Raw genomic sequence first — 12,473 nt, forward strand, 5'->3', positions numbered from 1 at the left:
AACAAGGGAGGTGTTCATAGTGAGTTCTGGCACCTCTTTTTCCAGAAAAATAGCACTGATTTTACTGAGAACTAACAAAGGTCTGTTTCTGATCAGTGTCCACCTTCTGACCCCAAAGTCCTCAAAAACTGTCACCCTTTAACCTACAAGCCTCCAGCAGCCTAATAAATAGGTTCATGGCCAATCCACTGGGAGTAGTTGAGCTGCCATTTTTAGATCTCTCTCTCCCTTTTTCTCCTCTTCTCCTTTTGATTCCACCCATTTTTAGAGACAAAATTTGCAAGAAACTTTAAGAAAAGTTTTAAAAAACAGTAGTCCATTCATATTGACTAGGAATGGCCTGCTATAAATGTGTAGACTGGACACGACCCACCAATCATCATGCTTCCTTGCTGGTCTCCAGGAGATCAATTGCTGGATGGCAAGGACGTTAGCCCTCCCCCCTCCCCAGGAAACAAAAATAATTATATAATGGCTGCATGCATGAGAGGGAGAGGCCACATTTAGATTCAACACTGTTTGGGTTTTTGTGCATAAGGCTGCTGCTGCTGGCTAATCTGAGACTTTATTACAATGCCCAACAACCCCTGGTTTATTTGTGCATCGAGCTACATACTTTTGAGCCCCAGGACTGCTGTCTGAAGAGCAGAGTGGCCCCCAAGAATTAAGAAGTTGGCTATTCCTCTTACAGACAATTTTGGAGCACCTGCTGTACAGCTGGATCCGAAAGCGTGAGAGAAGGGGGAGGGTTGAGAAAGGGGGATGGAAAGAGAAAAACGCTCAGGCACGTTCAAACTAAATGAAAAAGTCAAACTGTTGCTGGTCTCATCTGTCTGTAAGTGGCACTGTTGCAACTCCAAAGGAAGAGCAGAGTGTATTGCTCTGCATGCTGTCGTATTTGCACTGAACCATATTGTTCGTATTACTGACCAAACACACACACACACACACACACACACACACACTGTAGATGACGTGCAATGGGGATATTCCACATAGTTTTAGTGTGAGTGGATTGTTACAGAGTTTACTGGGTTCCAAGACAGGAAATCAAGTCGTATCTGCTCCTCCTCCTCCTCCTCGCCTAACAGACTAGTTCCACTTTATGGAATGATCCAAGCAAAATGCCTTCGCCTTTCACCTCTTCCAAATGAAGCACCTGACATTTTGGAAACTTGTTTTTGTTTTCTTAAGGATATTTTCACTCCGCTGGATGAGATGACAACCCAAAGCCAGCAAATGCTTTCAAGCAGCAGCAGGAAAAGGAAAAGGCTCTGTGTGGAGGGGGGGGAGGGGGGGAGTTGTCATAAAAGCAGGAAGATTTATGGGGTGTTGGGAAGGAGAAGTTGTAACTGCAAATCTTCACTGTATGGATGCAACAGGCATGCTGGCAGAAAGCAGATGCCTGGTGTGTTTTGGGGTTTATTTGTTTTTTTGCAGAAGATGGAAAGAGGAGGGGGGCAAATCAGTGGCTGTTTTGGGAGAGAGAATGCTCTCTTTTGCATCCAGGTGTGCAAAAAAGAAGAAATGGCTCAAATGGAATACAGGTTAGGAAATGCTGGCTTCTTCACCCCCCTAAAACGTATATCAAAGTTCCCTGTTCAAAAGTACTCTTTTCTTCGGCGTTTTTTTGTTACTGTATTGCACCTGCTCCTTTCTATGTCCCATCAAAACATTCAGATACATCACAAGGAAAAAGCCACGCTCAAGTTTGGACAGAGATGGGACTGGGCTGCACTCACAAGGTATGGAGCCTGAACTGAACGGGACTTGATGGGGTGTATCTGTCTGAGTGCTCTTGCCAAATAGATGCAGAGCATTAAAAATAAAAAGCAGAGAAGATAGACTAAAATGTGACAGGATCGTGGAGGGACCAAAGGAGGAGGTGGGAGTGTGAAAGGTGGAGGTATGAAGCGATGGTCAAGGAGGCAACAGGTGGGGTGGAAAATTCATCTGAGTGAGAAACCAGGCATGTAATAATAAGGATGGGGGAAAATAGGGCAGCGCTGGGAGGTTGCACAGGTTTATGTGTCATGGAAGGTAAGGGAGGTGCAAGTGAGCGGGGTGGGGTGGGGGTGACCTGGGCGTAATTGGATTGGAAAGGTGACCTGATGGGATAGGTGGTGCATCCGAGGAGACAGCAGGGAAAGATGTTCAGAGGGCGCTTAGACAGCATGGCAGGTGGCGGACGGGGATGTGCGGAGGCAAGAGAGTGGAGCGAAATGAAGAGGTGCCCCGTGACCGCCCCCCTCAAGAGCCAAGGCCCAGGGGCAGGACTCACCGTTCTTGGCTTGCTCCCTGTAGCTCTTCTCGTTGAGGCAGACCCCTCGGCCGTGCAGCAGGGCATGCAAGGGCTTCTCCTCACCTTGGCGCGGCAGGCAGCGCATGCCCTGGGCACAGCGCTCGGTGTACACCCCGCAAGACTGCCCTTCAGCCAGGGCGCAGGTCATGCAGCATCCGCAGCCGGGCTCCTTCACCAACTCGCAGCCCACCGGGCTGGGAGGGCACATGGAAAGGGCTTTTTCATCGCAAAGTTCACAGTGCACAAAGGAGCCCAGCCCTTGGGACAGCCCCAGGCAGAGGCAGAGGAGCAAAACTTGGGTCACGAGCATCTTCAAGGCACAGGCAGGCATGCAGCGAGGCAGGCACCCAAGGCAATATCAATTGTCCTCTTTTTATTTCTTTTGCAAAAAAAAAATTTCAGTATAGAAAAATAGGAAAATAATCTTTTTCAAAAAGAACGAACGGAAAAAAAGTGTCTCCTTCCTTAGATTCCAAAAGAGCTTTTCCACCTCAGAAATGATTCAGGATCGGAATGCAAAAACAAAACCTGGCTGTCAAAATCTGCAGTTGCAAGAATTACGCATGCAACAGGTTGGAAATGGAGAGGGTGGGTTGGGGAGTCAAGGAGGGGGGGGGGGGAGAGAAGAGTCAGGAGAGCTTTGGTGAAGCTGCACACCGAGAGGCACAATAATAACAATAATAATCCACAGGCTTCACTCAAAAAAGCAACGTCTGCAAGAGAGGCTGAGGAGGAAGCAGAGCAGGGAATCAGCTTCTTTTCGACTGTCCTGATATTATCTGCAGCAAATGAAAAAACGCCTGGAGAGAAGTAGCATTAAAGCAGGTAGAGCTGGGCTTTGTCAAGAAGAGATTTAGCATGGGACTGGCTGCAATTTTTTTCCTCCCCCCTTATCCTCCTCTTCCTAGATTGGGTTAAGAACAACAAAGAGGTTTTCTGTAAAAGTTGGAGGATTTCTACAAAGTCGGCAGTAGAAAGAGAACGGAGGAGGGAGGAGGGGGAAAAAAAAGAAGGAGAAAAAAAAAAGAATTCCACTTTGTAGATCTCCCAACACTTTTCCCCTGGAGAAGTTTCTAAAGAGACTGAATAGTGCCGAGCAGGCATGTCTTTTAAATAGACTGCCCCTGGCTGCCTGCCAGCCCCTCGCTGCAATCTGAGATCCCAATGACACCTCAGCCTGAATGGGTGCCAGGAACCAGGGCAAGATCAGTGCACACTCCAAATGTGTGTGGGGGGGTGGGCTGTGCAGCTTCTGACTTCTAGGCTTCCAAAGCCCTTGGCAATGATCAGCCACATTATTGTTCGCAGACACACACACACACACACACACGCCACCCCAAAGGCATCCAATTGCCTCATTTATACCGGACAAGAAGGAATAAAGTTCTCTATGCTCCAGACTGCAGGGAAGAGTGGAAAAAGCTCAGAGTATCTGGGCTAAATTGGTGTCATGTTTTTGTTTTATTAAATGCCCAAGGCTAGACTCATGTGTGTGCACCATGATTTGGGAGCAAGCCTTAGTGGGGCTTCAGATCTGAGTAACTCTGCATAGGCACAAGGGTACATGTGGAGTTGCCAACTTTTTTATTGATCCCTGCTCCTGTGCACTTAACAGCAGCTCAGTATGGAATTGCTGCTGCCTAGCAGACCCCGTCAAAAATCTTTACCTGGTGATTGCTGAATGGTAGCTGGCCAGGCATCGTTTCTGCTCAGCTGGCAACACTCACTACACAAGTGTTGCCTTGCGGTACCTCCTATCACCTTAATCACCATGGTCTGCTCTATGCCAAAGAGTGTTCATGAAATCAGGCTTGTATACAGAATGTGGGTTATTGCAGCCTAGTGTGGCTCCTTTTGTGTATAATCTGACATTTCGCAGTTGAGAGGCATCGTTCCAGGCCCCAGGAGCTGTTTGCAGGATTAGGCTGACAATTCCGTTACCGTGCACCACGCCTGCAGGTTTTAACAGGGCAGGTGCCCATTTGCATGACATCACCACTGCAGGGCAATAACCTGCGTGGAGTTGCAGCGCTTGGTTTGTTCAGCGAGGCTCTCCGCCAGTGTGTGTGTGTGTGTGTCTGACAAAAGCTCCTTACCTCTCAAATACCAATTGCTTAAGCAAACCCAGAGCATGAGCAAAGCCAAACAAACCAGCAAAAGCAGGGAACCTAAACAGAAACCAGAAACAAAGTTAGCTGCATCATCAGAGGGCTTTTGCCACATCAAAGAGCCACATCAAATAAGCATCCTTATTTCTTCTACCCTTCCCAGGGCTCTTCTGACCTGTTACCTTGAAACACATTTAAAAAACCATGTCTGGAAAGAAAAGGTTTTTTCTCTTGCGTGCTATAGAACCAATGACCTTCTCTTATTTTCATGGGTGCTGAAAGACCGCAAACTGTCATGATGCCAGTGGCTGGGATGGGCATGTCTACCACCACCCTTCCCAGTAGGGTCAAACGCAAACATGGCTTCTGAAGAAAACACAGGAGATATGGAACCACAGCCTGGCATTCTGAAATTCCCCCTTCTGCATATAGTAACCACTAAGAAGTCGGTGTTTCCTTCCAACAAAGGAAAGCAGCAGGGTAGGGTGGGTGGGAGAGGGGGCTATGACTGAGAGCAACCCGTCAATTTTCATTGGAGATTCTCAAGGAGCGGCCGGGCCTCTCCTCTTCCTCTTCCAGGTGGATTTCAGTTCTCCCGACTGTGCTGAAAATGCCTGCATTGCATTGCTTTTGCCACTAGAATGCACCCTTATCTATGATAAGTCCTTGGGCCTGCTTCTTTAAAAAAATATTAACCCCTTTCTGGCATTGCTTGAAGGTTTTTAGTGCTGGCTACTTAATGTCTTACATTTTCTTTCTTGACACCAAACAGAGGGACGATTGGAGTCCAGAGAGAGAGAGAGAGAGAGAGAGAGAGAGAGAGAGAGAGAGACCCTAGAGAGATCTGTTTCTCAAATGTCCAAGAGCTGCCAGCACCACAAAATACTCTTTTAAGTAAAGAATCTGAATGCTGGGAAATTTGCAGAAGCTCATTGAATACTCTCCCTGTTGATGGTTAACTTAAATATGGGATTCACAGCCTTTTTTCTCTGCTGGCAGAGCTGGTGAGTCTTTAGCCACTGTGTGACAGGTGGAAATCCAACAGATACAACTTTCTCCAAGGATGTATTGTGTATGGGAACTGTATTGAGGGCAAAATGCACCCTCTACCTTGGACATTGGCTGGGTTAGTTCTCACTAACAAATCTCCTACAGAGCTTATTTTACAACCCCTAATTTCACCCCCTAATTTATAGTATGCAATCCCTCCCTCTACACATGCTCCATTGGTGACACTAGTAGTTCTGCTGCGCACCAGGTGCTGTCTCCTCAGAAGTATGCCCCACTTGTGGGCAGATCTACACCATACATTGAAAGCACACTTAATGCACACTTAAATCACACTGTTTCCCACAAAGGATCCTGGGAACCGTAGTTCACTCCTCACAGAGCTCCAGTTCCCAGCATTCCTGGATTCTTTGAGGGAAGCCATGTGCTTTAGATGTATGTTGTGGATGTGACCAACAGAGCCTACTTCTTGGGAAGTGTGTTTGGACTTGAAGCTTCATTTATCCTCATAAAATCCTGGAAGATTATTCATATTCCATTATTTGCAGATGTGGCTGACTGTAACTTTTTCAAAGCCAGCAAAAGAGTTCCTGGATGAGTAGAGATTTGAAAAAGCCCTCCCTTTGCCTGGCACAAGGAAGGACAGCCTGGTCTGCTCTTGTGTCTCTAATGCAGAAATCAGCAAAAGAAACGTTTCATGGCACAAGGGGAACATGACCATTTACTAATGTCTGCAAATCAAGCTGCTTGAGAAAGGCACAGGAGCAGGGGGCATTTTAAAAGTTGGCAGTCCTGCCCTGGTCCTAGGCTTTTGCAATTAGGGATGGGGAAGAATTTCACTTGACCCATGTTTTTAAAACAAAGTGACCTTCATTTGCACTTCTAATAAATGGATTGGAATGTAACTATTCCTTGGATTTCATGCTTCTCCAAATTTCGTGTCATGACTCTTGCCCTAAAAAGCTGCATCTTATGATAGAATACATTCAGAAATCTGTGCACTGAGATAAAATATGTTTTCAAATGCATATTATTTTGAATTATACAGTGGTACCTTGGTTTATGAACTTAATCCGTTCCAGAAGTCCGTTCTTAAACCAAAGCATTCTTAAACCAAGGTGTGCTTTCCCATAACAGCGGGGGGCTCAATTTACAAATGGAACACACTTAACAGGAAGCAAAACATGTTCTTATTTCAAGGCAAAGTTCACAGACCAAAACACCTGCTTCTGGTGTTTGCAGCTTTCTTAATCCAAGTTGTTCATAAACTAAGAAGTTCTTAAACCAAGGTACCACTGTATGTGTGTGTGTGTGTATATATGTGTGTGTTTATGTACAACTCTAAATATATATTTCAGTCTGACTTCTCATACAGAGCTTTTTTTAAACACACACATACGAACGACAGAACAGACTTGGGAATATCACACAGGTGAAATTGAGATGGACTGGAAGAAACAGACTCGAGTACAATTTGTGGCTAAGTGATCCTGCTCACCACTAATGATGGAAACGAGCCCATCAGTGCCCATCTGCTCTCTTTCTCAAATTTGCTTCTCTCACCAGTAGCAAAGAAGCAGTTTTGCTTTAAAACAGCAGAAACCAGAAACTGGTTTGCAACCAATTAGCTTCTGTTAGCTGTAATAGAATTTACTCCTAACAAGGATCTTATTTTTCTGGCATTGCTTGTATTCTCTTTGTACCAGCTGCTAAATGATTGTCTTAAGTTCTCTCTCATGCCATTTACAAAAGGGAGGGAGGAGCAACAGAGAGGAACTATCCAGCTACCACCTTGTTTCAAAATTTCTTCCTTGGGTAAGTTACAGGAGCCTCTGGTGTGGTCCAGCTTCAGAACCTCCTGGATGACCCTGATCATCTGGATACATTTCAGCCTGGGTTCCAACCAGCTTGAAGGACTGTCTTGGTTGCCCCGGTGCCAGGCTTCAGGGAATTGCCTTCCTCCCCACTTTGGTAGTAAATATGCAGAACAAAGGAAAAAGGAGTCCTCTTACCAGTTAGAAACTTTAATGATCACAAGTAAGAGAACAAAGAATCCATTTCCTAGGAATGAAGGTGCTCCCAATTAAGGGTTCCACCCACTTCCTCCCTAGTCACCCACGTCACTTCCGCATTTTGCAACCTGATCTGCAACCACTGTGCTTTCTGTGTTGCCACTTTATCTGCTCTTCTTGACCTTGGGCGCAGTGGATGAACACTTTCCAGAGAAAGTGAGTCTGTTAACTCTCTCTCTCCCAGTTCTTCTCTTCCCCACCCAGTACTTCCCAGCTTCTGCCTTCTGAACTATGTCCTCTGCAAAGCACTGTTCCAAATCTATACTGTCCTCCTGCTCCTGGGAAGATTCAGGATCCTGATCAGGAGCAGGGGGAGGGGGAGGCTCCCACCATTCCTCCTCAGTGCAGCCCTCCTCAGCACAGTCCCTGACACCCGGTGAATGACCTAAGGCAGCAGAAAGGCATGGGGAATGTGACACTCTTCATGCTCCCACTTTCAACAGCACTGTCCGTGGCATCTGTGGACAGCTTTCTGGGATGGTTGCCTGGGCTTAGAACTGAAGGCACCATATTGTGTTGGTTCTGTTTCTAGTACTTAGGGGATTTTTCAGAATGCAATGCTGAAATTTTTTTGCTTCACCTGACAGCAATTTCTATGTGGCTGTGCCCACATGGTTTCACATTGCCTCCCATGCTGTTTGAGATTTATATCCAACCACTGAGGGAAGCTCATCAATGATCCTCAGCACCATCTCCATCTAATCAAGGTGAGGAGATAGATGTTCTGGAAATGATCAGTAATAGGCAGGGTGAGGGCTAACAAACTGAAATGCATCCCAGAGAAGATTGAGGTGTTGTTGCTGCAGTTTACTCTGGAGTTGGTGCTTGGCTTGTCCTAGGTGGAAGTGCACTCTGCTTCTTCTAGAGATCAGGTGGGCAGCCTAGGAGTTCCTATTGGCTCTGCTCCTAGATTCTCAGGTGCCACGCATGAGCAGAAGCACCATGATCCACAATCCGCTTTGAGCCCATACCTGCAGAAGGATGATCATTTGCCAACATCCATGCATCCATAACAGACAATAGGCTTTCCAAGGGACTCTCTTTGAAAAGTGTTCAGAAACTGCAGCTCATCCAGTGTGAGTCAACCAGATAGCTACCTGCGGCATATTTCAATGAACACAATATGTCTGTGATTAAGAACATCACTGAATTCCATTTGCTTTCTGGGTGCAATTCAGGATGCCTACAGGATAGTCTGCTTGAATATGAATACTCTAATCTGCTGAGATCAGGAGTCGTACCTGTTCTAGGTTCTCCCACTCCCACTCATAATAGGGATTTTTCCGTACTGGCTTGGGGATAGGATACCTGAAAGATTTCCAGTCCGTCTGTATATATCTGCCCAGATGAGATGAGGCCCTTCTCCAGGTGTAAAGCAGGTGGTTATTAAGGAGAAGACTTTTTTGGTGGTGGCACCCTCATAATGGAATGCCTTTCCCAATGATACCCACTTGGTGCCTTCACTAAGATTCTTTATTCACCAGATAAAGTCCCTGTGTTCACATATTGTTTTGATAAACACAAATTAGGTGAGTTTGCCTATAAATGTGAAGTCTAATTTCTCCTCCATCCCTTTTCACTCTTCAGTGGCCTTTGGTCCAAAAAGAGGTATATAAATAAACCCTAATGTACCATGAACCACTCAGAGGTCTTGGTTAATTTGGCAGCCAACAAATATTCTCCATAAATACATAATGGTGCCTGGGTTTTGGGATTCTCTCTGCAAAGGGGGCCACATTCTCTTCTTCTTTTTCTCTAGGCTAAAGTGCCAACTATCTTGTTTATGCAACTGCCTTTGAAGGAGGCAGCAGATAGTTGGCTTTCAGAGGTTTTTTTCTGCTTTATATTTCTGTGTTTTCATTTATTATATTTCTGATTGGTATATTCTACTTCTGTGACTTGAATGTTTGGCTTCTGCTAGCTAATATGGTCACATTTTAAGTGAGAATTTAGAACGGAAATATTTTGATGACATAGACAGATAGATGAAATGCCCATGTTGTGGATAGCCAGTATGTTTTAAATCGGCGTTCTGCTACAGCTGGCTTCTAATATGACTATATATACCATGCTAGTGCACTGTTGTCTTTTAATAGTTTGTTTTAATTGCACGCTGCTTCGAGCATTTCTTTAAATAGAAACGTTGCCCATAAGGTTTTTAAAAATAAAAGATGATGGCTGGGTTTTTTGTTTGTTTGTTCTTGTTGTAAGATAGGCACTTACATTCATATAATCACTGTATGCCATGGCAGCTTGGTCTTAGCAGACAGCAGCCAAATCGGATGCAATTTAGGGCACCCAATATTTTGCAATTAGCCCCCTCCCCCTGCTGCAGAAGCTGCTCCTGAGCTTTGGGTGGTCACTTAAACATCACCTCCTTCTAAAGAGGTACAGTGGCTGCCTATTAGATACCAAGTGAAGATCAATGTTTTTGTTTATATTTAAATCTGTATACAGTTTCAGACCAAGATGCCCAGCAGGCTGTTTCCCAGTACAGAACAAGCCGATCTAAACTCTTCCCAGGAGGCCTCACAGGTTGTCCCAGCAGGACCAGCCAATGACAGTGCAGAAGCGGACCTTCTCAGCAATAGCACCCACCTTCGGGGATGCCTCCACCATTGTAACTTGTGAGGCAGAGACAGTAATGACATTTAAATACCTCTGAAAAACTCATTTCTTTCCTGGACTCTGACTCTTAATATTAATGGATTTTTATTTTTTGCTTTAGTTTAGTTTACAATATAATGTTGGATTTTGTTTTTAATCTCATTTTTGGTTGGGTATTTAGGAAATTGTACTGAATGTTGTGTTTTTATTGTTTTTATGTAAACCACAGAGATTTTTTTAAAAAGTATTAAGCAGTATATATATATATATTTAAAGAACACATCACCATGCTATAAATAGAAATGCACTACTTCTCACCATAGTGGGGGAAGACTGTGGCTGGGTGACCCACATACCTGCTCAGTCCTCTGTCTAAGTACCATTTATGGATGGGGAACTTCAAGACCCCTGCACTTTTATCTTTAAACCAGACTTTGACCAGACAGCCTTTCAAAATGGAGGACTGCTTTCCAAAGGAGGACACAGGGCCACCCTGACAATGACCCACTTTTGTGCTATGAGACCCTCCCCTCCTTAGCCCACCCAAATAGCTGAACCCCAGCAGGGATGGGGTGAGTCACCCCATGGCTCAGAAACCATGGAGATGCCACTGTCATTGTTACCATCCTTTGGTCTGAAAGGTCCTGCCTCTCCCTCTCTGAGAGTTCTTTATACCAGATTTGGACCAGCTCACCTTCCAAACTGAAGACTGTTCTCCATAAAGTGGGAAGGACACAAGTTCACTCTGCTGAGGCTGGGCTGTGTGTGTCTCCCTCCAGAATAGCATGGATATGGCATGGAGGGCAGCAGTAGGGATAGAGCATATATCTTCCAGGCAGTTTAGCTTGACATGTGTATTCTGGCGCCACTTGACACATCACAGTTATGTCAGGTATCCAGAAAGGCTAATGGATGACTCATGGATCAGTGAATGCTAAAAAGAAGAAGAAGGGGTGTGTGCGTGTGCCCTGACTTGTATAAGCAGAAGCACTTTCCACTAAGGCAAAGCCACCACTGAATACAATCCAAAGGCAACCTTGGCTCCTACTTTTGTTATATTCCCTGCGCTCCTCTCTATCTCTATCTAATTTCCCAGGGGAGAGCATATGGAGTTTGCGTTCAATTTAGCCACAGGCTTCAAGCGCAGCCTAGATGCTTCCACAATTCTTAACCTTGCTTGCCACCTTGACAAGCATGAGCAAGGAAGGCAGGACTCTCTCTGCAAGGGACCAGAGGGAATGTTGAGGTGGTAGTGGAATGGGTGCACAGGGCAGAGGGCTACAGACCAATCCAGAATTTGTCTCATTTTAAATCGATTCAGTTTTGAAACTGCGAGCCCATTCTTCCACCCAGATGCCTGAGCTCCACCAGCTAGGTCATAAGTTCAGATGCTGTGTACTTAAATACAGCTCTGAACTCTCTCACTGTCTCACTATCTATCTCTATATCTATCTATCTATCTATCTATCTATCTATCTATCTATCATCTATCTATCTATCTATCATCTATCTATCTATCTATCATCTATCATCTATCTATCTAGGAACTGGGAAGGAAGTGAGAGATATCCTGTTTGTTGAAGCACCTATTGTCCATTGACTGCTTCCAGTTTATAGAAAGTTGAAACTGCTAATATGGGCTGCATACACAAGTAACGAAACCCAAGGCTGCTGGTCCAGGGTGCTGGTGTGCACAGCCCCATAGTTTCCACTTCGACCTTCCTGAGCAGAAGAAACAAGCTAGAAAGCCACAATTAAGCTCAGCTTGCTGTGATATCCAAAGGAAGGCTTGTGCTTGCCAGACAAGCCAGGATCCATAAGCCAGCAACAAACCATGGTGACCTGGGCTTGTTAGAGAGAAACAACCCAGGATCCTGGGCTGGGATGTCACAACAAGCCATGTTTAATTGCTGCTGCTGATTTTGCTTCCCCCATTCACTCTGTGGAAGGAACAAATCTGGAGTAAGCAGGTTGCAAAACCATCAGTACGCTGCTCTTTCCTGATAAACGGCGATAAGCCAGCAACACAAGGCTATAGTGACATGAGAATGTGGCCTCCGTTCACCATTATTTTCCCCTCGACAACAATTTATTCCTCTTGTGACCATAAAAAAGGTATATTCGTGAGGTTCCTGGGACAAGGTGTGAGATCCTGCATTTGATATCACATTCAGCATACTCTGTATCGCAGATGGTCTGTTCATTGCTGTAGCTATGGGTAAATGGCTGGTGTTCAGTACACCTCATCTGCTCTGGGCTCCACAACTAACTCCAGGCTGTAATGCATGAAAGTGTCAGCTTTCCAAACTTGAGATGAAGGGCTAGAGCATATGTCTTCTAGACTGCTTGGCCTGGTTTGTGTACTCTGCTGCCACT

The 12,473-nt window shown here is 45.3% G+C and overlaps 1 protein-coding gene and 2 long non-coding RNA genes across 3 annotated transcripts in view; 2 read left to right on the plus strand and 1 right to left on the minus strand.

Annotated features, from left to right (window-relative positions):
• Positions 1–3,566, minus strand: part of IGFBP5 (insulin like growth factor binding protein 5) — a 42,000-nt gene extending 38,434 nt beyond the window's left edge. The window contains exon 1 of the mRNA XM_083431133.1: positions 2,282–3,566. Coding sequence (XP_083287259.1) covers positions 2,282–2,633 — 352 coding nt within the window. The 5' untranslated portion in view covers positions 2,634–3,566. The remainder of the gene's footprint in view (positions 1–2,281) is intronic.
• The window catches only part of LOC310673230, a 78,219-nt gene that overhangs the window by 40,959 nt on the left and 24,787 nt on the right, over positions 1–12,473 (plus strand). The gene's annotated exons all lie outside the window — the stretch shown is intronic.
• Positions 700–10,277, plus strand: LOC310673236. The gene is made up of 3 exons (XR_014508930.1): positions 700–1,745; positions 8,078–8,197; positions 9,948–10,277. It is a non-coding gene; the product is annotated as an uncharacterized lncRNA (long non-coding RNA).

This window comes from Podarcis tiliguerta (assembly GCF_965153285.1).
Source record: "Podarcis tiliguerta genome assembly, chromosome: 1".
NCBI classification, from domain to species: domain Eukaryota; kingdom Metazoa; phylum Chordata; class Lepidosauria; order Squamata; family Lacertidae; genus Podarcis; species Podarcis tiliguerta.